The sequence below is a fragment of the Bos mutus genome, chromosome 5 (genome assembly GCF_027580195.1).
Source record: "Bos mutus isolate GX-2022 chromosome 5, NWIPB_WYAK_1.1, whole genome shotgun sequence".
In the NCBI taxonomy this organism is placed as follows: Eukaryota; Metazoa; Chordata; class Mammalia; order Artiodactyla; family Bovidae; genus Bos; species Bos mutus.
The window spans coordinates 110,487,715-110,512,144 of NC_091621.1; the positions used below are offsets into that span (position 1 = coordinate 110,487,715).

Here is a 24,430-nt window from a genome sequence, read left to right on the forward strand (position 1 = left end):
ATGGGGCCCCTACTACTGAACCCGAGCTGTACAGCACAGGCAGTGTACCTGGACTCGTCAGCACAGTCCTGGCAGTACGTGCTCAGCAGTTCCTTCCAAAAACCCAGCACTTGCACAAATATGCATGCAAATTTCGGCAGGTCATCAATGCTCACAGGATTCCTTTGAGATGCAGGTAAGATACTAAATATGGCACTGTCCTGTATATTGTATTATGCTTTATGAATACAGGAATTAAGTAATTCAATTTAAACATCAATAACTAAGGCATCAGGAAGTAGTATCTCATGACACATGGGAAATTACATATAGTATTCTTGTTCACAGACGCTCCCCAACAAGAATAAGAAGACAAATCTGACTCCAAAGAAGATCCTTTATTAATAACTACTTAAAACATTTCAGTCTTTGATTCAAAAAACTTCAACCCAGGTGACTGGCCAATGGCTGAGCTGGGTAAAGGCTTCATGGTGGAGGAACACCCCCTACAATGACATCAAAATAAGCTCCTGAGTAGTGTCAAGTGTGAATATACTCAGGGTCTCTGGCCCATCTTTTTCAGGGTTCGGTTAAGCTGGAAGGGAAGGAAAAGCAAAGTCAGATATTGGCTTTTTCATCAAACCTTTTCCTACGGTGTGCATGATCACCAGGCCACACTCCCAAGTAGACCCGTCACAGTGTCTACTATCATGGCATCACTACTAACAGTGTCTATTATCACAGTGGTGAGCCCTCCACCCCACACTCTCATAGTGCTGCACAGTTCATGCAGCTTGTTCTATCTGCCTTTCACACTGAACACACACCTTATACTGCTCTAATCATTTTATAGATAAGCAAGGGCCTCAGGGTGGCTAGACTTGCCAGGACTGTGTTACTGTCCTGCAGGAGTCCAGCAGCATGGCCCACAGCACAGCAGTGACCTCTGCTGGAGGACTCAAAGCACCAGGACGCTGTGGCTCTAGCTATGGGCACAAAGAGTGACCCACAAGGCCTCTCTGAGGGCAGGACGTGGAATGCACCAGGTCTGTCAAAACAGAGCTTCAGGGTATCTGCCTGCAAAGACTGGCCAGACCTGTCTAAGTTGAAGAGTAACTAACTGCCAGATGGGGAGGGACGGGTAAGAGCAGGCGGTGAATCCACCCATATTAGGAAATAACAGGGAGGGAGGCAAGAGCCGGCCACCCGCAGAGAGAGATCTTGGGAAGAGATGCTCCAGAGAAGGCTGACGCAGCAACTCCTACAGGCCCAGCCCCACCCCCCCGACCCCAAGGAGCCAGCCAGTCTAGCTCAGAAACTTCAAAGGCCAATTTCAGGCTTTCTTGAAAATAGAAATGAGAAATAAAACACTTAAAAACTCCCCATTCCATCCCCAACTCCTGTCTCCAGCCCCCACACCACTCTCCACACCTCTCACCTCTTCAAATTTGTGAATCTGCCGAATGAAGAAATCCCCATAGCGCCGGGCGACCTTGGTGTCTGCGATGTGGATCATGTCCTGTGGGAACAGCAACCAGAGGAGCAGTGAGGAGGAGTCACTGACGGACTCTGCAGATACCAGTGGTGCTAAGTGCCAGATAAACCCCTATCTATGGGGGAGCATTAACAGCTAGGAGCCGCTCTTTATAGATGCTGAGTTTTACTTTCTTCATGTTAACTCATTTATTTTCTGGTCTTTTTAATGACCATGAATCTGTTGGCAATAGTAACATTTAAAACATAACATTTTATTCTCATATACTGTTTTTAAGTTCCAAATTAGTTTAGATTTTAAATGATTTTTTAGCTCAAAATATTTTGTTGAGCACTGTTTATTTGTAAATTCCTACATAATCTAGGTTAGGACTCAAGAACTTCCTGAATCTCTTGATTTTTTTCAAGTCAAGAATGGAAAAAAAAATGAACTTGCTAACTCTTGGAAGAAGACAATCCAGAGATGGCTGGGACTAGTTCGTCTGCTCACTAAAAGGAATATAGCAGGTGACTGATATGGCCCAAGAGTGTCAGGCATTGGGAATAAATTCAAACAGAATTTTAGGTAGCTGATACAACACTGCAGGGGGTACGGGGTTTTGATTTTTAAAAACATGACTTGGGAACTAAGATCCATCAAGCTGCATGGCAAAAAGCACAAACAAAAAACCCCCAAAATTTCCCACCACCACCACCACCAACAAAAAACAAAACCCACACAACTTAAAACTTTCACTACTGACACATCTCTACTTTTGGTGATTCCGTTCATGGCAGGGATAGCCAAGTTCTGCTGAACACCAATCCTCCCAAAAGCCATGAAGTCTAAAATGAGAGGATCTGGTTTAGCAAGGTAAGTTTCCAAAAGCAAACTACCCAAACTGTCCAAGCAATTCTAGAACTAGGTACATAAACCCAAGAGAACAGGTTCACAAAAATTCATAGCAGTGTTACCCATAATGACCAAAATGTGAAAACAGCTCAACTGCCCACGAACTAATGAATGGATAAACAGTGTGGTGTGTCCAAAATGTGAGATACTATTCAGCCATAAAAAGGAATAAAGCACTGATACCTGCTACAACCTGGATGAAACTTGAAAAGATGCTCAATAAAAGAAGTTAAACACAAAAATCCACACATTTCATGATTCTAGTTTTCAGACAATATTAAGAACAGACCAATCCAGAGAGAGAAAGAAAGCAAATTACTGATCTGCCAGGGGCTGCGGGGGCAGGAGAACTGGGGATGCTGCTAATGGACAGGGATTCCTTTTCAGGATGAGATGGCTGCCCAACATGGGAATACACTAATTAATCATGGAATTTTACCCAGGAAAGTTTGTTATTAATTTTAGCTTTAAAAACTGCCAGCAAAAAGTAGTATGTTTAGACCACCACACTTTCTTCCCTTTTCACCCCTCAAGCCCCGCCTCAGCTGTGCCAAGCTGATTTTCTGCCTTTTATAAGGATGAGTATCACAATATCCACAAAGGTGAACAGGTCAAACGACATACTAGTTTTCTGAACATGATTACTTTTTTAATCTGACAGTTTCAAAGTAAGTTTTGTGTTGATTGGTTATTTTTGTTGGAACACGGGTCTAAGAGTTAATTTTAAAAAGCAGTTGTTATATTCACAGATACAGAAAACAGACTCGTGGTTGCCAAGGGAGAGGGCGGTGTGGGAGGGATGGATGGGGAGTTTGGAATTAGCAGATGTAAACTATTATATCCAGGATGGATAAACAACAAGGTCCTACTGGGCAGCACAGGGAACTATAGTCAACATTCCGCGATAAACCATAATGGAAAAGAACATGAAGAACAATATATACATATGCGTAACGGAATCAACACAACATCACAACGCTGGAAATCAACTCTACTTAAATACATTATACTTTCTGAAAGCAACCAAAAATGTAGGATATTTTTTAAAAAATCGCCTCATAGCAGCAAAGAGCTGACAAGAGAATGAAGAATCATTTAAGAGAAAACAAACCATTCTGCGAGCAAAACACAGAAGCCCCTTCTGCACTGAGGGGATTTGTTAATCCTAGAAAACCTGGGCAGAAGGCCAGTCTAACAGAAGATCATCCTTGTAATGCTGAGATCCTATAAGAGCTGCATCCTCAGCTACAGGTGATCCAGAAGTGAACTGCCATCCCACTCCTGACACCAAGCAAAGCCTGCCAAGGGTGGGGGAAGAAGCATAAAAGAGACTCCTCTCTGAGACATATTCTTCTGACAGTCTACCGCCTGGCCTCGTCACCCAGCTGGTCCCAGGAACCTCAGTCTGGTGAGTTCAGTCTACGGTGGTCCCAGACCAAGAATATTCCCAGGCACCTCGTGGAGGCAAAAACAAATTCCCTTCACAGGAACAGATGTTCATCCTTGGCTTCAAAGAATATTAACAAATATTTTTTCAAGGACAATGAACCATAATAATAATAACCAAGCACATATGGAAACACTGCACCATTATTTTTTTTTTAAGAGAAAGCTAGAAACAGAGCTGGAAAGATAGATGAACAGGTACAGGTACAGAATGTTTTTAATCAAAAGTATCCAGAAGAGAGGAGACAAAAAGATGGAAGAAAGGTTTAAGAAACATGGACAGAGGTCTAACATGGATTAAAGAATTCCAGAAGGAGAAGAGAACAGAAATACCTAAGACTTACTGCCTAAGAATATTCCAGAAGAGATGAGAGATACTGATCCACTAACTTTTAACAGATTCTTTAAGTCTTTATGAGGGTTCCAAACATGTCTGAATACAACGTTTCCTTGGGAGTCCCTGGTGGCCTACTGGTTAGGATTCTGGGTTTTCACTGTCATGACCCAGGTTCAATCCCTGGTTGGAGAACTGAGATACCATGAGCCCAAAAAGAAAAGAGGAGGGGAAAAAAGAACGTTCCATTCATTTTTGAGTATTATGTACACGGTGCAAACAAACAGGGGGAAGGTGATATTTCATGCAAAGAACAATTTGAGAAGTCCGGAATATTTTAAGTCTGGAAAAACTCACTTAAAACAACTTAGGGGGAAAAAAAAAACTCACAAGTACATTAAAATGTTCAACTTGAAGGTAAACTCTAACAGGGAGGGACTACCCTGGTATCCAATGGTTAAGAATGTGCCTTGCAGGGCCGGGCACACAGGTTTGATTCCTGGTCTGGGAACCAAGATCCCGCGACCCGCAGAGCAGCTGGGCCCACACACCACAACTACTGAGCCTGTGTGCTCCAGAGCGCTCCACACCACAGCTAGAAAGCAGCCCACGAGCCACAGCAAAAGATCCTGCACGATGCAAGGAAGGTCCCACAGTCTGCAACTAAGACCTGCCGTAGCCAAATAAATTACTATTAAAAAACAAACACTAACAATATTCCTCAAACTGCCTTTCTTTATGCACTATATTGCTTGTGCATCTTTCCAGAAATGACTCTTTGCATATACAAGCATATATATCATTAAAAAAAAAAAAACCTTAAACGGACAATTGACAGCCACTCTATAAAATTACACGTGTACCGTTCAACTGCCAAAACCACCCAAATGTCTGCCAGCAGAAGAATGGAAACGCTGCAGTCAATAACTGCAGTAGACGTTAGACCACCACAGAACAGGCATGACTGAACTGCTGCTGCATATGACACCGCTGGACGGTGATTTCTCTCAAATATAACGTCGAGCCAAAGAAATCAGACAGAAAAGAGCACGTCCCGCGTAATTCCCCTAAAAGAAGTTCAAAATCAGCTAGCACCAAGCTAGGGTGGTACAAGTCAGGACAATGGCTTCCTATCCAGTGAGGTACTTCCAACAGTGTACAAAGCACCATCCCCCTTTCTTCTCCCACCCCATCTCCCACCACAGCCTCCTCTTAGCCCACTCCAAGCACACTGCAGCTGTCTGGGCTCGCTCTGGCCTCAGGGCTTTTGCTCTAATTGCTCCCTCGGCCTGGAATGCTCTTCCTCCAGGTATCTGCTTGCTAATTTCTGCACCTCCTTCAAGGCTCAGCTGCAAGTTCACTTTCCCAACCAAGTCTATCCTGGTCATCTTATTTAATACTGCAACCTGCAGCTTCTACTGCCACCAACCTGACTTACTCCACAGCAAGGGGCAACATCTGAACTATTACACGGTTTGCTTAAGGATGATGTTTACCACCTACTTTTTAAACATTAGAATACCAGCACAAGGGCAGAAATCTTTGTTGATTTGGTTCAATGATATGTCCCAGATGCACAGAACAGGGAGCATCCTGAGAACCTAGCCTGGCGGGGTGGCGGCGGGGCCGGCCATACCTTATCAATGTAGAAGTCAACCTCAGAGGCTGACTGAAATTCTCCATCTAGGGCGGAGATGCCACTGGTCCACACCAGGTTCTTCATTTTGTGTTTGAAGACAAGAAGCTGGATTCGGAACTCCTGCTCGGTGAGGTCCAGGAAGCCGGCCAGCTTGGCCACCGGCATGGTGGTGTAGAGCTTGAGGAAGCTGCGGATGGTCGAGAGCTGGGCCTGCTGCTGTACCTCGTCAGAAAACACCTTCAGCTGCTGCAGGAAGGGCTCCTTGTGGTAATTGGGGTGCACATTGTCATAGTTGGGCACTACTGGCGACAGGAACTTGGGGCAGGAATAGCTGAAAAGTTCCTCGTAGACCTGCGGGTCACCTTTCTGCATGCGCAGCATCTTGTCCCCGTATTTCTCACGTAGCTGGAGGTGAATGCTCTCGTCGATACGCATGGGGTACATGGTGAGGGCGATGGCCAGCAGCGCGTGCATCTGCTCATTCTGCTTGTTGATCTGGGGGTGGGGGGAGAGACTGCTGCAGGGTCCCATGAAAAGGACCCTGTACCCTCCCAAATGCTCTCTGTTCAGACCTCCTGACTTCTCCCTTTGTCTTACACCCAGCAGCTGAGTTTCCCAATGTCTCTCCCAATCCTCCCTCTAGCTCCAACGAACTTCCGGTCCAGTTCCAAGTCCTCCCTGTCTCCTGGATTCTTTATTGGTACCTCTGTCTCTGTCTCACAGTCCACCCTATGTACCGGTGGCAGATCAATTCTCCTACACCAATTATGATCAAGTCACCTAGAAATCTTTTTTTTTTTGAAAAATATTTTAATTGTTTCTTATAATATCTAGAAATCTCTGATGGTACTTAATGCCTGTAGAATATAGATTAAATACTTTAGCTGATTAGTAAAGGTTATGGTTACTCTTCTGCCTTTCAGTCCAACTGGTTTCCTGGGCTGCTACATGATCATACTTCCAAGTCTCGACACCTCTGCTTTATTTAGAAACCTCCCCCCAATTCTGGCTTCCCAGGTGGCTCAGCATCAAGAATCTGCCTGCCAACGTGGGTTTGATCCCTGGATCGGGAAGATCCTCTGGAGAAGGAAATGGCAACCCGCTCCAATACTCTTGCCTGGAAAATCCCATGGACGGAGGAGCCTGGCAGGCTACACTCCACGGGTTCTCAAAGAATCGGCCATGACTGAGTGACTGGGCACACACGCCTGTGTTTCAATCACTCACATCATCATTCCAATTCTAGGCGTGTTCTGGATCCATCGTCCTCCAGGCAAACTGCTTGGGTGCAGTACCCATATCTAACTGATTTTAAGTACCCACAGCCCAGTGAACATCCTAAGTACTGCTGGGGGATAAACATAAAAGAAAAGACACTACTGTCCTGATCATCAAGGTGTTAATGATCCAAAGTAATGTGTATAACAAAAGAAACTCAGAATAGGCTAGCCATTAAGAAATCATCCTATTGAAAAAGCAGGCAAAATAGCACAATTTTGGTTTACCCAAAAACTGTTGGCACTGCTGTGTCAGCTGGTCAGAGGCCTCCTTACCATCTCATATTTGTACGTGGTCCTCTGGAACATGCTCTTGGTCCTCTGGATGTAGAGGAGGATGTTGGCAAAGACCCGGATGGCATCCTGGTAGCGACGCATCATCAAATATGCAAAACCGACATAATAGTATGTGGTAACCTGGCACTCGGGCACACGGGAATACATGCTCTGTGGAAGGAAGCAGAAGCAGCATCCATGAGTCTTAAGACCAATTTCATCCCAGCTAGGATGTAAAAATCAGCAGGGCCTAGTGTCAGGCAAAGCAGAAGCATCAAGAGATCCCTGCAGAGGCCCTGAACTACTCAGAGGAAGCCCTGGCTCTGGAGTTGGAGGCTCCGAGTAGATTGTATCACTAACTGATTATGTGACCTGAAGACTCCATTTCCTTGGCTGTAAGAGAAAAAGACTGGACCAGGTGACCCTAAAATTTCTTTCAACTCTAAAATCCTCTACACCTCACTTTTACATTCTTTCTTGCTTTTCCAAATAAGCCCTATAAAGGAACAGACTGATAAGATACATACATCAAACAAAAAAGGTATCCTGTTTCTACGGCGTGGCAAACCACCACTGCTAACAGACCATTATCTCTACCACCTCAGAACTTTAAAGTATTTTGTTAATTCTTTGGTGAAAGCTGAAAGGTAAAAATCTGCCTAATCATTCTGATTTGAAAATAGGATCAATAGGAATGGTGAATATCCGAGACGTTACTAAGCATCAAAGCGAAAACCACCCTGTCCAGATTCAGGTTTTCCCTGCAGTAGTTTTCCAATTCTTGTCTCAATGTTCCCTGGAGAGGATTCCTCATTTTTTCTCCTTGAAATCTGTCCTAATAGATCAGATATTCTCTTAAGGCCCTGCAAATGTGGGCCTGAGGAAACAGGGAATTACCTTCTTGTTCAGTTCGATGTTCTCTAGCACCTTGATGGCCTGGTAGTAATCCCCCAACAGGGAGTGCAGTCGCAGCAAGCCCACCAGGCTGAAGTAGCCGAGCATCTTGTAGAGGGAGTGCCGTCCGTACTCCCCGGCCACACTCTCTGGGTCGCCTGAGTAAAGACAGACAGTGTACACTTCAGGGGAGGCCGGGAACAAGGGCAGGCCTGAACCTTCAATGTCACTCAGTAAACTCTTAACCTACTGCCAGCCTCCAAAGCTCTCTGCTCTGCCTCTGAATGAATAGGAAGCAGCAGCACGCCTGCCTCATGCTAATCTTATATTCACCAGTTAAGTCACCTGGTGGTGGGGGGGCGGGTGCCAGTCCCCACACACACCTGAGAACACAAGAGGACCCCTCTCATCAATAAGAGCTCCTCACTAAGCCCCTCCTTTCAGGATGTCCATGAGATCAAAGCTATTTTCCTAACAACACTAAGATACCACGTGCCTTTCTCACTGAGTTGACATTTGCACTGATGGTGCAGAAACAATTTGAGTAAAACTACCGACAACTTAGCATCAATCAGACAGTGGCACTGAACTCGACTATCATCACTGTATTCTTTACCACCACTCACCTGCAATGAAAGAACCAGCCACTCTTTTTTCACAAAACCCCATTGTTACTTAAAAGAATAACTAATATACAAACTATGACTATTCAGAAATGGGTATTTAGCATTTTCTCAAAAATGAGTGCAGCGAACTTGTTAAGATACCAATGTCTGTTAAGTGTCAATGAACTTACCAACTTTTAAGTAAAAATTAGAATTTCATAAAACTTCTATCTACTAGTCGTTAATAAAACTACTATGAACAACAGCTTCCCAAAATAAGGATTTATCTGATGAGGTTGATGGTCAAAGTAACAGATGTGGTTTCAAAAAACTGTATAATAAAATGTGTCAACTTTCAGAAAATCTTGCTAGCTCATTTTACATCATGCACGGATTAAAAAAATTCACTCAGGCTGCAGGAGAGACTAGTAAACCTTAACATAACAAAGAAAAAGTTGACTGATAAGGTTTCAGATTCCACGCTGCAACTAACCTACAGAAACTACCATGGTCAAGTTCTGGTGTAGAATCAGAGAAGAGCTGGGCTATGCGAAAAGGCTGTTAAACAAAGTTTCTCCTCCCTGTCCCAATTAAATATCTGTGTGAGGCCAGACTCCCCTCAGATACATCAACCACAGCAGCGTCTTGCCACAAACTGAAGGAAGAGGCAGAAGACCCCTCCAGCACTCTTCCACAAAGCCACATTTAAAGAGCTTTGCAAAACCACCACTCTTCTCACTGGAACAAAATGCTTATAGAGATAAACTTTGGGATTCTTAATCTTTTAGAGTGTCAAGTGGTCCTCACACCAAAATGTTTGAGAAGTGCTTATCTAAACAAAGGTCCTGGAGAGGCAGCAGAAGTGTTTACAAACACAGCTCTTAGGAAGTACTGGTTCATTCTGTCAGCCAACAGATGGCCAAGCCCAGCAGCCTCCAAATCAGCACTCAGCTCCTATTCATCCCCAGACACCAGAGGAGCAGCCCGTCACCCGAGAGACGAGAGACGGCGGCTCCTCCAACCCACGCCGCTATGCCTGGGGAACCGACGGCGGGCAGCGCTCACCTCCGCTCGTGTACACCTCCAGCTGCCGGTTGATGTTGGACTTGTCCACTAGGGAGTGAAGGACATTGAGGACGCTGTGAACATTCCAGATTTTGGGATTGGAGCGAAGGAAGTCGATCTCTTCCTCTGACTTCTTGGCGGTCTTACAGCGGTACTGACTAAATGACTGAAACTGTTGAGGAAGAAGGGAACGATGTGGCAGGGGCGTAAAACCCAAAGGGACACACAAGCGCACAGCGCTGCAGCTGTCCCTTCCGCTACCGCAATCTGCGCGCTCACTACTGGTTCTTTGAAAGCCATCTTTGACTAAGCTGTGAATTTTGTTCATTACTATATTACTTATTCCACAGTGAAGTAAATATCTCTAAAATGACAAGTAGTGGAAAAAAGAAAACATCCAATTTGGAGTCAAACACAGCCTAAAGTTACTTAATGTCTCTGGGCATCACAGCGCTGGCCACTAGAACCTGGTTTCCAAACACAGGTTCCAGTGACCTAGAAGCTAAGTTCTAGATGACCTAAGATCACTCTTCAACTTTAAAATATCACCTTCCTCTAAGAAGGCAGGAGAAAACGTTTCTAAATTTACAATAAACGAAGAATAGTATCCAGAATGTAGAAGGAATTCTCATTAAGCCAAAAAGAGGAAGATCAGCCAACAGAAAAACAGGCAAAGAATACTGATAATTACTTTGAACAGGCCTGGTCAGTTAGTAGACAAAATGCTCAATCTTTTCAGAGAAACGTAAATTAAAATGATTACCATTTCTTTCCTATCAAATTGACAAAAATTAGACCAATAACATCCAATACAGAAAACTTGCTTTCTAATAATGCTGATAGTAGTAGTATATTTGACACAGCCTTTTGAGGGCAATAATTACTATTTATTAAAATTCAAAGTGACAAAAATGTTTTATATCTTGATTGTGGTTATACTGGAGTGAGTTGCCATTTCCTCCTCCAATATATTTGTCAGATCTCAACTATATTCTTAAAATTGGTATATTTTATTTGTGCAATTTATGACTCTATAAACCTGATTTTAAACAATTTAAGAAGCAAACATCCTTCAGCCAACAACTCTACTTCCAGTCATCTCCAGAAACAGATTTATGTGTAGCACATAGACCAGAAGAGTGGTACATCAGGTGGATGGCACAAAAGAATAAGGCAGGCCTTTATACGCTGATTATCTTTGCAGATACTAATTGATATCTCTGCAAAGGCAAGGCAGGAAGACACTTTCACTTTATCTGCACTTAAAAAAAAACTCAGTAATAACAAATTCATATATTACTATATCAATACAAATAAATGAAAGTGGTGGGGAATAAAGAGGAAAAAAAGACTTCTTTTTAAATTTTTTTTAAAGAAAAAAGGAACAAGTGGTGGGGAGGAGCCACTCACCCCATGAGGTATAGCTGGCGTTTTCTTAAGAGGCTTATAGCACTCTCACTTCTCATAAAGACTGGCTGGAGGAATCGCACCTAGCCCATAGTGGGAGTCTTTGTTAGAAGTGAGAGCACTTAAACCCATTAACAGAGCACCAGTTAAGCCAGGGAATTAGGATTATCTTTAGTCGGATGAAGAAACTTAACACAGACTCTGACTTGCTGTGAGCCAACAGGATGGCCAACCTTCTAAAATTATGCCAAGTAACAAGCCAAGGGACGGACTTCCCTCGGGGCCCAGTGGCTAAGACTCCAGCTCCCAAAGCAGGGGCCTGGATTTGGTCCTTGTCAGAGAACTAGATCCCACATGCCTCAACTAAGAGTTTACATGCCACAGTGGAGATGCCATGAACTGCAACTAACAGCAGGTAAAGCCAAATAAATAAAGTACAAACAACCGAACAAGCCAAGGAGCCAGAGAAGGCAAATAAGGCCGGTGTGCTTTGTGGTCTTCACTGCCCAAAGGCACTGAAGCCTATCTTGAGCAAGAAGCCTCTTTCTCAAAGGGCCTAGGAAGGTTTCCTCAGCTCTCCAATTACAACACGTCAGCACTTTGTATTTAGAGTCTCTTTGATCCATGGAGTTCAAATAAGAGCTTTATTAACAAACCGATTTTTCCTGAAATACCCAGTAAGAGCTATGTTATCTTAGTAAAACACAAGAAAAAAAATTTTCCCCAAGTTCAACTTCCTTTTTTTAGTAACAGTACTCTTAGGTAATATTTCCCCTTTGATAAAAATGTCCCGTTTTACTCTAATCCAGAATATACTCACATCACCACCACCACAATCAAGATATAAAAACTTCCTGACCCGTAGGTGACGCAAGTGAGGCTCAGAAAGCTGAAAAAACATGTCACTGCTACAGAGCCACCAGCTGGCCACAACCCACAAGACCCCACTTCTAGCTGACTCCAAAGCCTAGGAAACCTGTATTCTTCCTATCAGACCACCTCTCAAGGTCAGGTAACAAAGTGTTGGAAGTCTGGAGCTCAACTTCCAAGTTCAGAATGGAGCTCTCAGACCTCAATGAATTCTTCAGAAAACCACGACATGGAGTTCAATGTGACAGGGTTATTTCTCACTATGCTGAGACGGTTTTATATTATGTATCTTTTTCTGTGTGTGTGTGTGTGTAGCAGAGTTTTATTAAAGTGAAAAAGGATAGAAAAAGCTTCTGACACAGACACCAGAAGGGGGATGGAGAATGCCCCTGTATCTTTTTAATAACACGAACAACAGTTAACAGCTGTTCTTTGTTTGGACCAGTTATTGAATACTTCAAATTAACCCAAGGCTGACCAGCTACCTGGTAGATGAACTCATCGATGATGTCCCAGAGCCACTGGTTGGGGAGTTCAAGGGGAGCAGGACCATCAGCATCTGTGCAGAAGACCACAGAAAAGTCAGACTCAAGTCAATGACTACACCCATTCAGCAAGGTTGCAGAACACAATTTTTAATTTCTCTCTTAAAAGGACTATGAACCTCAAGACCTCCCCTCTTCCCACCTGCATGTTAAAATCCTGTTAAAAAGAGATGAAGACAAATATTAGGTTTCATCATAACCTCAGACTCACTAAGAATGTAGTTGAAGAGATTGCAGTAGTTGTAATACGATTCAAACCTCTGCTCCAAGGAGGGTCCTCCCTGTAAAGAAAGCAGAAGACAGGAGGACACAGTTAACCTAACGGACTCTACTCACGGCCTGCCACTGAGAGCTGAAGACAAATACAGCTGACCTTTGTAAACATGCAGGTCAGGGGTGCCAACCCTCCGGTCAAAAATCTATGTATAACACAGAGTCGGCCCTCCATACACTTGGTTTTTCCATTATCTGCAGAGTCAACTCTGTAGTATATTTACTGAAAATATCTGCATGTAAGTGGACCCACACAGTTCCAACTTATGTTGTTCAAGGGTCAAACATACATGAGAACTGATGTCTGCTCCCCGCTTCTTAGCATGTAAAGAGCACTCCAGTGATAGGGAAGACAGTAAGTGCTACAGCAGTTCAAAGCGATCCTGAGTATCTGACCCTAAGGGTCAAATTTTATGCCAAAAACCTTAACTGACCTTTAGACACCAGGTACGCACATCTGGCAAGCAGAGGAGCAAGGGGAACGTGCTTCAGGAAAAACAGGACTAACAGAGGCAAAGAGATGTGTATGGTGCTTGAGGGCTAGGGAGTAAGGCAGACAATGCTACAGTGGGCTTCAATGGGCCAGAAGTGCAGAAGTCTTTTAGGGCCAAACAAGAATTAAGCCAGGGGTTCAGCAAATGCACCATCACCTGTTTTGGTAAATAAAAAGCTCACCTGGAACACAGCTATGTGTACTCACTGTCCATGGCTACTACAGAGGTGAACAGAGTGTGAAAGAGGCCCAGAATACTTACTAACTACCTCTGTACATAGAAGGCTGCTGACCCCGGAGCTAGACTTCATGCTGCTGGTAAATGAGAACCACTGAAGATGTCTGAGCTGGGGAACAACATGATGAACGGTGTATTTTTGATAGACTAGAAAGAACACTGCCTTGGAGTCTTAGTCCCACAGTTTACTAACCATGGGGTCTGACAAGGTATTTAATCTCTCTGAAAAATGAGATTATGAAGGTAAAGTGCCTAATACAGTAAACGCTCTTCCAGCGAAACTACCACCTGCCCAAGCCCAGTCAAGGAGAACTATTCGAGGTGGAGAAATTAAACTAGCAATTGTGTTTCAGGGTCAAAAACGGCATAGAGTTTAAAAACTGCCAGCAACAATTAGATACTCACACTGACTTTGGCATATATGTGCCTGTAGTATAATTCTTTGTATAAAATCAGGAAGACAGCATCTGAAAGAGATGGCAGAGGGGTGCTTTAGGAATCCACTGAACAACTAGTCAGTTTTAGCCCTTGGTGGGAAGTAACAGGGTAAATGTGATTTCAGAGATTAAACAACATCAAACATCTAACACTCACACTCCAAGAATACATGCAACGAGAAAATTCATTTCCCATTTTACTCTTTCAAATTCATCTTAACCTCATTCAGGCCCACATCCCTTCACCGTTTAGTTATTGCTGCCATCCAGTTGCTTAACCAGGACATAATAATAGCTCCAAGGAAGATAACGTGACATTTAACTATTGAAATTGCACGTGCAAGGGGACCTTTGACTTAGACATCCTATTTTAAGGAATTTATCCTATTGATACGACGCAACCACGAAAAAGAAAGATGTGCGGAAGCTCTTCAGATACTGATGCTGTGCAGAGTTCACATACAGGTCTGAGACTATTATCCTTAGGCCTGCTAGTAAAGCTGCTCCTTGACCAGCATCTGGGAACCCAGGTTTCAGAAGGGTTCCCACTAACCTGATAGGGTTGGTATCCTTAAACTGTTTGTGCAAACAACATGTTTTATACTGAATACCTGCTTTCCTTCTGAGAGTCTGGAATTTCAGTACATGTTGAGTTTGTAATGAGCTGCTATGGTAGACAACTATGGTCACACATGGTATCACAACTCCTTGCTCAAGGAATGAAGTACAATCCATGTGACTCCACTGGAGAGGAATGTTAGAATCTCAAACTGAGGTTCTCTCAAACTGATACTCAGATACAACACAATCTCTAACAAAATCCAAGCTGATCCCAAAACTGACAAGCTGATCCTAAAATTAATATGGAAATTCAAGGGACACAGAAGACCCAAAGCAATTTTGAAAAACAACAAAGTTGGAGGACTTATACTTCCCAATTTCAAAACTGTCCAAAGCCACAATCATTAAGACAGTGTGGTTGGTACAGTCATAAAAGATCAATGGAGTCAAGATGAGAGTCCAAAAATAAACCTTACATGATCACTAATTTCCAAAAAGGTTGTCAGGACAATTTAATGGAAAAAAAGTCTTTCCAAAAACTGGCACTGGAAAAACTGGGTATCCACATGCAAAAGAATGAGGTTGGCTCTTCCTACTTTCAGTTCAGTTCAGTTCGGTCGCTCAGTCGTGTTCAACTCTGCGACCCCATGAATTGCAGCACACCAGGCCTCCTTGTCCATCACCAACTCCCGGAGTTCATGCAAACTCATGTCCATCGAGTCGGTGATGCCATCCAGCCATCTCATCCTCTGTCGTCCTCTTTTCCTCTGGCCCCCAATCCCTCCTGGCATCAGGGTCTTTTCCAACGAGTCAACTCTTCGAATGAGGTGGCCAAAGTACTGGAGTTTCAGCTTTAGCATCGGTCCTTCCAATGAACACCCAGGACTGATCTCCTTTAGAATGGACTGGTTGGATCTCCTTGCAGTCCAAGGGACTCTCAAGAGTCTTCTCCAACACCACAGTTCAAAAGCATCAATTCTTTGGCGCTCAGCTTTCTTCACAGTCCAACTCTCACATCCATACATGACTACTGGAAAAACCATAGCCTTGACTAGACGGACCTTTGTTGGCAAAGTAATGTCTCTGCTTTTGAATATGCTATCTAGGTTGGTCATAACTTTCCTTACAAGGAGTAAGCGTCTTTTAATTTCATGGCTGCAATCACCATCTGCAGTGATTTTGGAGCCCTAAAAAATAAAGTCTGACACTGTTTCCACTGTTTCCCCATCTATTTCCCACGAAGTGATGGGACCAGATGCCATGATCTTAATACTTTACACCATATATAAAAGACTCCATCAGAAAGTGAAATGTGAGGAGGTCAGAAAGCCCACTCTGGAGCAACTGTAATGACCCCAAAAATTACACAGGGAAAAAGAAATCAGTAAGACAAAAATCTCACTTTCAGCATTCACCACATATGAAAAATCTGTCCTCTTTTCATTTATTCAGCTTTCATTCAACAAGTCACATCTACTATGCACCAAACTCTGGGGAAATAAAATGAAGAACAAAACAGATACAGACCATTCTGAACTTTCTAATGACTTCCAGTCATAGGATCCCATCCAGCACCCAGGACACCTACCGTTGCCAACCTGCGGAGCAATGGTTTCAGCCTCAGGCCAAGGTGTATTCTTGAAGAATCTTTCAGTCAACTTGGTCCAGCTGAAAACCAAACAGAAATACTCTATAAGTCCAAAACAGGAAGGATCTGAACAGAAAGGATCTGTTTTAGAGATCTGTCACATTTTATAGATAAGTACCCAAGCTCAGTAAAGGGAAGAAGTCACAGAACCAGAGCCAGGGCCAGAGCCTCCAACTCTGTAACTTTCCTCAACCCAACTCTGTACCCCAACCTTTCTTAATACAGTGAAACATTTCTTTTACATCAATTAGGCAACCACCAAGCTCTTCAAGATCATCTCCTGCTCTTGTATCATGAACTCTGGAGTTGTATTTCACTGCTCACTGTTCCCTGACTTGAGAACTACCTTTCAGACACCCCCACACACCTCCCTCAGCTTCCCCTCTTTCCACTTCCAAGAGTGCTCTTCTTCAAACATGGCAGCAACAGTATTTGCTGCAGTTTGATGCCGCAACAGCCCTAGAGCATCCAACCCAAACACTGATGCCCAAGATGCTTCACGACCCTATTTCCTCCTGAAGTCTTTGCGGACTATCCAGCTCTGACTGACCTGTCTCACTTCTAAAGCCCTTTACACAAGGGCAGTGCCCTCAAAACTAGGATGCAATCAGGAATTCCCTGGTGGTCCAGTGGTTATGACTCAACACTTTCACTGCCATGGCCTGGGTTTGATCCCTGGTCAGGGAACTAAGATCCCACAAGTCACACGGCATGAACAAAGTGGGGAGAAGGATAACTAAGACAAAAAAACTGAGAAGCAACCACTCAAGAGCTCTGTTCATCCTATTATGCATTGAGAAGTTGTACAGCACAATTCAGAAATTAGGCTCTGGTGACAGACTGTGCAGGTTCAAAACTCAGAACATCCACTATGTGACTTAATCCTTCTGTGCTTTGTTTACTCAACTATAAAATGAGGAAAACAATGGTACCTACTTCACAAGGTTGCTGTGAAGAGTACATGAGTAAATACAAGAAAAGCACTCATGACACTAATTTATACTGATCATATATGTAATTACTATTATAATTAATACTGATGGTATTATTTTAGGCCTTGTACAAGTTCTGGATATAGAGTCCAATAAAATAATGTCTGTAACCCCCAAAGAATCACAGAAAACCCTAGCGTACTCTCTTTACAGAATCATGATTAAATATCACCCCCTTCTACAGACTGCATTACTCAGCCAGTCTCACCCAGTAGGAGATTATTTCAGCCAATGGCCCATACCTGTTCTCATAGATGTCCTGAATCTCATACACCTTCTGGTCAATGACATCGCTGGAGACACGACTGGCCTGTAGCTCATACACCTTCTGGTCAATTAAGTCTGAGACAGTTTTGTGGAAGTACTGGATGAAGTTTTTGATCACTTCAGGGATCACTTGATAGGTTTGCTGTTCATACTGACGTTCATAAGCCAGATCCTGCTTTGGATCTCCTAGAGATTGGATATGATAAACACTTCAAATTCGTATGCATGACATAACAAGAGGGCAAGGTCACTCGTGAAACTAAACTCATGTCTATAAAACTAGGTGTAATGCCTTTTTAAACACTCTCCATGTCACTCCCAATCCCCACTGGTCTCTTTCTTCACATTTTCCACTAGTCATTTTCTTATTAAAGTAATTTATTTGCTTACTGATTCCCCCACCAGAATCTAAAGTCTATGACAGCAAGAACCTTATTTGTCTTGTACCCAGGTCTACCCTCAGAACTTGGGATGGTTATCGGGAAGGGGGTGGAACTGTGGTTAAGAGGAAGTAAGCAGTAGGCACTTAGTATTTTTTAAATAAATAACCAACTGCCATTCTCTATCAATATGACAGTGCAAGCAACTAAACTTTAATTTTTCACAAGATTTTCTTCTTCAGGTAATAGTCTAAACAAGGAAAACCACAGCCAGGACAACCATCCTTCCTTTGTAAGACTCTGAGGTGGACCATGAAAAAAGCCTGGTTTAATAGGCTCTGTACCACCCTTTGGCTGAGAGCTAATAACTGACTCCAAACCTGGATCATCAACACCTAGTTTTAAACAGGTGCCCGTCAAGGCAGCTGTGAGACATTCAAAAAGGTGCCAATCCTCAGAAGCACCCAGCTAGCCAAACCCGTAGACTCACCTGTGTGCATATCATAGTCGCCGGGATAGGCATAGGGATCATAAGCAGCCTATTAACAAAAGAGACACAAATAAACAGTCACCAGTCTGTGAATCCAACATGCTCGTTCTAGGTTCCTAAAGACACAAAGGCAAGTAAGACAGAAGCAGAAAATATTAAAAAGAGGTGGCAAGAATACACAGAAGAACTATACAAAAAAGATCTTCGTGACCCAGATAACCACGATGGTGTGATCACCCACCTAGAGCAAGACATCCTGGAATGCAAAGTCAAGTGGGCCTTAGGAAGCATCACTAGGAACAAAGCTAGTGGAGATGATGGAATTTCAGTTGAGCTATTTCTCCTAAAAGATGATGCTGTGAAAGTGCTGAACTCAATATGCCAGGAAATTTGGAAAACTCAGCAGTGGCCACAGGACTGGAAAAGGTCAATCTTCATTCCAATCCCAAAGAAAGGCAATGCAGAAGAATGCTCAAACTACCGCACAATTGCACTCATCTCACACACTAGAAAAGTAATGATCAAAATTTTCCAAGCCAGGCTTCAACAGTATGTGAACCATGAAGATGTCCAAGCTGGATTTAGAAAAGGCAGAGAAACCAGATATCAGATTGCCAACATCCACTGGATCATCGAAAAAGCAAGAGAATTCCAGAAAAACATCTACATCTGCTTTATTGACTACTCCAAAGCCTTTGACTGCATGGATCGCAACAAACTGTGGAATATTCTGAAAGAGATGGGACTACCAGACCACCTTACCTGTCTCCTGAGAAATCAGTATGCAGTCAAGAAGCAACAGTTAGAACTGGACATGGAACAACAGACTGGTTCCAAATAGGAAAAGGAGTACATCAAGGCTGTATATTGTCACCTTGCTTATTTAACTTATATGCAAAGTACATCATGTGAAATGCCAGGCTGGATGAAGCACAAGCTGGAATCAAGATTGCCAGGAGAAATATCAATAACCTCACATATGCAGATGACACCACCCTTATGGCAGAAAGTGAAGAGGAACTCAAAAGCCTCTTGATGAAAGTGAAAGAGGAGAGTGAAAAAGTTGGCTTAAAGCTAAACATTCAGAATACAAAGATCATGGCCTCTAGTCCCATCACTTCATGGCAAATAGATAGGGAAACAATGGAAACATTGACAGACTTTTATTTTTTTGAGCTCCAAAATCACTGCAGATGGTGACTGCAGCCATGAAATTAAAAGACACTTGGAAGAAAAGCTATGACCAGCCTAGACAGCATATTAAAAAGCAGAGACATTACTTTGCCAACAAAGGTCCGTCTAGTTAAAGCTATGGTTTTTCCAGTAGTCATGTGTGGATATCCGAGTGTTGGACTATAAAGAAAGCTGAGCCCAGAAGAATTGATGCTTTCAAACCGTGGTGTTGGAGAAGACTCTTGAAAGTCCCTTGGACTTCAAGGAGGTCAAACCAGTCCATCCTAAAGGAAATCAGTCCTGAAAATTCATTGGCAGGACTGACGCTGAAGCTCCAATATTTTGGCCACCTGATGCGAAAAACTGACTCATTGGAAAAAATCAGGATGCTGGCAAAGACTGATGACAGGAGAACGGGACGACGGAGGATGAGACAGTTGGATGGCATCACGGACTCGAAGGACATGAGTTTGAGCAAGCTCCGGGAGCTGGTGACGGACAAGGAGGCCTAGCGTGCTGCAGTCCATGGGGTCGCAGAGTCGGACACGACTGAGAGGCTGAACTGAACTGCTAAGCCACTTCAGTCGTGTCTGACTCTGTGCGACCCCATAGACAGCAGCCCACGAGGCTCCGCCGTCCCTGGGATTCTCCAGGCAAGAATAGTGGAGTGGGTTGCCATTTCCTTCTCCAATGCAGGAAAGTGAAAAGTGAAAGTGAAGTCGCTCAGTCGTGTCCGACTCTTAGCGACCCCATGGACTGCAGCCCACCAGGCTCCTCCATCCATGGAATTTTCCAGGCAAGGGTACTGGAGTGGGGTGCCATTGCCTTCTCCGTGAACTGAACTGAAAAGACACAAAGACGAACAAGACACAGTCCCTGCTTTTGAGCGACTCATGTGCCTGTGAGAAAAGGGAGAATAAATAGGCAATGACAATACCTCGTTACGGCTGCAATACGGAAGAGCAAAGCACAAGAGACTATGGGAATCAGCGCGGTTTGACGGAACTGAGCCCAAATCATAAGAAATCAGAGTTCAGTTACAGAAACACAGAACCCTTTGTCTCCAGCCTCGGCCCCCGGGCTTGAAAAGGAGAGAACGAGGGGACCGGACACACGAGGTGGGCGGCCGAGACCCGGCTGATCTGGAGTCCGGAGCTGTGAGTGGCAATAGCATGAGTACGCGCACGCGGCGAGGCCGGCGGGGCCTCCCAGAGACGCGCAGACACCATTTCCTCTTGGGGGTCAGTATCCCAAAAGCCCTGCCCCTGTGGCGGAGACCGACACACGTCAAGGACAAGTTACCTCAGACTCGTAATCATCAGCGGGGTACGACATGGCTGCGGCGGCCGCGAGCCCAGCCTGGAGAGAGCAGCAAACTCAGGCCTCTCCTCTGTCTGGGCGCCGGAAGTCCAACCTCCCTGGAGGCCGCCGGGAAACCGGAAGCTTTTCTGGGGCCGCCGGCAAGCTGAGGTAGCCATGTTGGGAAGGGCGCAAGTAAACACCATTATCTTCCTTCTTCAAATAGAGGCTCTACAAGGAAGGCGATTCTACAGTACTTGCAAAATTTTATAAATAATAACGTTAAGTATCTCAGGGTAATAAAGAATGGGCAAAGTAAGAGAAATCAGAAGTAATCCCTCTCAAAGGATGGTTGACCACGCCCTCGGCCGTACTCTCGCGAGATGGGTCACTTGGCTATGGGGGCCTGAATATGGATTTAGGTGCTAGAGGTTTGCCTGAGGCGAAAAAAAGGTCTTCAAATGTTCTGCTCTCCAAAGTCTAAACTTACCGAGTGTAAAAATGGAGGTTTAGTCCAATTCGGTGCGAAGGTATTGAGAAAAGCCCCCCGCCCCCCAACTTTGGACATTAATGTTGGAGCAGGCCAAGATGAAGCCAGCTGTGGGGGGAGGAGGAAGTCCTAGGACCCACCCTCGCCTACAGCACTGCACGCTGTGAGGGGTGCTCACAACCGGGCGTTTGAATGAGTTCGAGTCCTGATCAAACCCTAGAGTTAGGGACAGGGTTATGAAACAGACCAACACAAACCGGTGTGTGGGTGAAGAGCCTTAGTTTAGCCATTAAAACAGCAGTGCCTCGCCCCAGCTCCTTGTGCGTTCTTGCTTTGCGTCGTCAGTTACCAAAAGGTGATACCATCATGGAACTAAGCTTAAGCTTAAAGGGCCCGTCGAGTCCCCGGAACTCTTCGTTGGCTTAAGGAGGGTACCCAGCACCGTGCTCACATAGTCATATGGTTTTGAAAATTTTTTAAGAGTAATGTTTTTATTGCAGTCGGTTAGAACTTCTTTCTATTCCGATCTATCCTCCCATCACATTTCCCCTTGTGTCTAGTGGCGTTTGGGATTCAGCTAGAGGAAATCTTGTTGGGAACGTTTGAGCTTAATAGGATATGTTTATGTGATACTCTTCTGTGAATAGTTAGTGTTGACCCTCCGTGTGTAACGTACACCTGCCACCCGCTGTGATGACTGCGGGTCCTCAATGAAATAAGTATTTAAGGGTAATCTGGTCATAGCAGTGCTGTGGTCCACAGCGTGTGTCCCCTTAGTCGGGTTTGTGCTTTGTCTTCATGTCTCATTAAATGGTGTTTTCCCCCCATAGCAGTAAGTTTGAATTAGTGTATCACTATGCAGTTACAAGGCTATGGTTTTTCCTGTGGTCATGTATGGATGTGAGAGTTGGACTGTGAAGAAGGCTGAGCGCCGAAGAATTGATGCTTTTGAACTGTGGTGTTGGAGAAGACTCTCGAGAGTCCCTTGGACTGCAAGGAGATCCAACCAGTCCATTCTGAAGGAGATCAGCCCTGGGATTTCTTTGGAAGGAATGATGCTAAAGCTGAAACTCCAGTACTTTGGCCACCTCATGTGAAGAGTTGACTCATTGGAAAAGACTCTGATGCTGGGAGGGATTGGGGGCAGGAGGAGAAGGGGAGGACAGAGGATGAGATGGCTGGATGGCATCACTGACTGGATGGACATGAGTCTGAGTGAACTCCGGGAGTTGGTGATAGACAGGGAGGCCTGGCGTGCTGCGATTCATGGGATCACAAAGAGTCAGACACGACTCAGCGACTGATCTGATCTGATCTGATGCAGTTACAGGAGAAGGCAGTGGCAACCCACTCCAGTACTCTTGCCTGGAAAATCCCGTGGACAGAGGAGTCTGGTAGGCTGCAGTCCATGGGGTCGCACAGAGTCGGACACGACTGAAGCGACTTAGCAGCAGCAGCAGGGCAACTAGAAAGCTTCAAATTTCCCAAAACCTTTGTTAGTATATGACAAAAATTTGATACAGGTTGCCCTCAACTTTGATAACTCTCAAAATGTTCATGACGTTCAGTTCAGTTCAGTTCAGTCGCTCAGTCATGTCCGACTCTTTGCGACCCCATGAATTGCAGCATGCCAGGCCTCCCTGTCCAACACCAACTCCTGGAGTTCACTCAAACTCATGTCCATCCAGTCGGTGATGCCATCCAGCCACCTCATCCTCTGTTACCCACTTCTCCTCCTGCCTCCAATCCCTCCCAGAATCAGGGTCTTTTCCAGTGAGTCAACTCTTCGCATGAGGTGGCCAAAGTATTGGAGTTTCAGCTTCAGCATCAGTCCTTCCAATGAACACCCAGGACTGATCTCCTTTAGGATGGACTGGTTGGATCTCCTTGCAGTCCAAGGGACTCTCAAGAGTCTTCTCCAACACCACAGTTCAAAAGCATCAATTCTTCGGCGCTCAGCCTTCTTCACAGGCCAAGTCTCACATCCGTACATGACGACTGGAAAAACCATAGTCTTGACTAGATGGACCTTTGTTGGCAAGGTAATATCTCTGCTTTTCAATATGCTATTTAAGTTGGTCATAACTTTCCTTCCAAGGAGTAAGTGTCTTTTAATTGCATGGCTGCAGTCACCATCTGCAGTGATTTTGGAGCCCAGAAAAATAAAGTCTGACACTGTTTCTACTGTTTCCCCATCTATTTGCCATGAAGTGATGGGACTGGATGCCATAATCTTAGTTTTCTGAATGTTGAGCTTTAAGCCAACCTTTCACTCTCCTCTTTCACTTTCATCAAGAGGCTTTTTAGTTCCTCTTCACTTTCTGCCATAAGGGTGGTTTCATCTGCATATCTGAGGTTATTGATACTTCTCCCGGCAATCTTGATTCCAGCTTATGCTTCTTCCAGCCCAGCGTTTCTCATGATGTACTCTGCATATAAGTTAAATAAGCAGGGTGATAATATACAGCCTTGATGTACTCCTTTTCCTTTTTGGAACCAGTCTGTTTTTCCATGTTCAGTTCTAACTGTTGCTTCCTGACCTGCATACAGGTTTCTCAAGAGGCAGGTCAGGTGGTCTGGTATTCCCATCTCTTTCAGAATTTTCCACAGTTTATTGTGATCCACAGTCAAAGGCTTTGATGTAGTCAATAAAGCAGAAATAGATGTTTTTCTGGAACTCTCTTGCTTTTTCAATGATCCAGCAGATGTTGGCAATTTGATTCTCCTTTTCTAAAACCAGCTTGAACACCTGGAAGTTCACGGTTCATGTACTGCTGAAGCCTGGCTTGGAGAATTTTGAGCATTACTTTACTAGCGTGTGAGATGAGTGCAATTGTGCGGTAGTTTGAGCATTCTTTGGCATTACCTTTCTTTGGGATTGGAATGAAAACTGACCTTTTCTAGGTCAGTTCATGACGTTACTAAAAAAGAACTGCGAGGTCTGAAGGAACTTTTCTAAATTAAAA

At 44.2% G+C, this 24,430-nt stretch overlaps 1 protein-coding gene across 2 annotated transcripts; it reads right to left on the bottom strand.

Moving 5' to 3' along the window:
- Positions 1-356: 356 nt before the first annotated feature.
- Positions 357-21,093, bottom strand: EIF3L (eukaryotic translation initiation factor 3 subunit L). Of its 2 annotated transcripts, XM_005895222.3 has the most exons (13): positions 20,978-21,093; positions 18,503-18,551; positions 17,608-17,818; positions 16,314-16,393; positions 14,133-14,194; positions 12,935-13,004; positions 12,664-12,737; positions 9,902-10,073; positions 8,235-8,389; positions 7,338-7,508; positions 5,782-6,279; positions 1,418-1,498; positions 357-574 (listed from the first exon to the last, which is right to left on the bottom strand). In XM_005895222.3, exons 1-13 carry the CDS (start codon positions 21,008-21,010, stop codon positions 536-538), a joined length of 1,695 nt encoding a protein of 564 aa, XP_005895284.1. In that variant the 5' UTR covers positions 21,011-21,093; the 3' UTR covers positions 357-535. The 2 variants fall into 2 exon arrangements, with proteins under 2 accessions (XP_005895284.1, XP_070227707.1); XM_070371606.1 differs by lacking the exons at positions 16,314-16,393; positions 18,503-18,551; positions 20,978-21,093 and having other exon boundaries at positions 17,608-17,815.
- Positions 21,094-24,430: the final 3,337 nt, after the last annotated feature.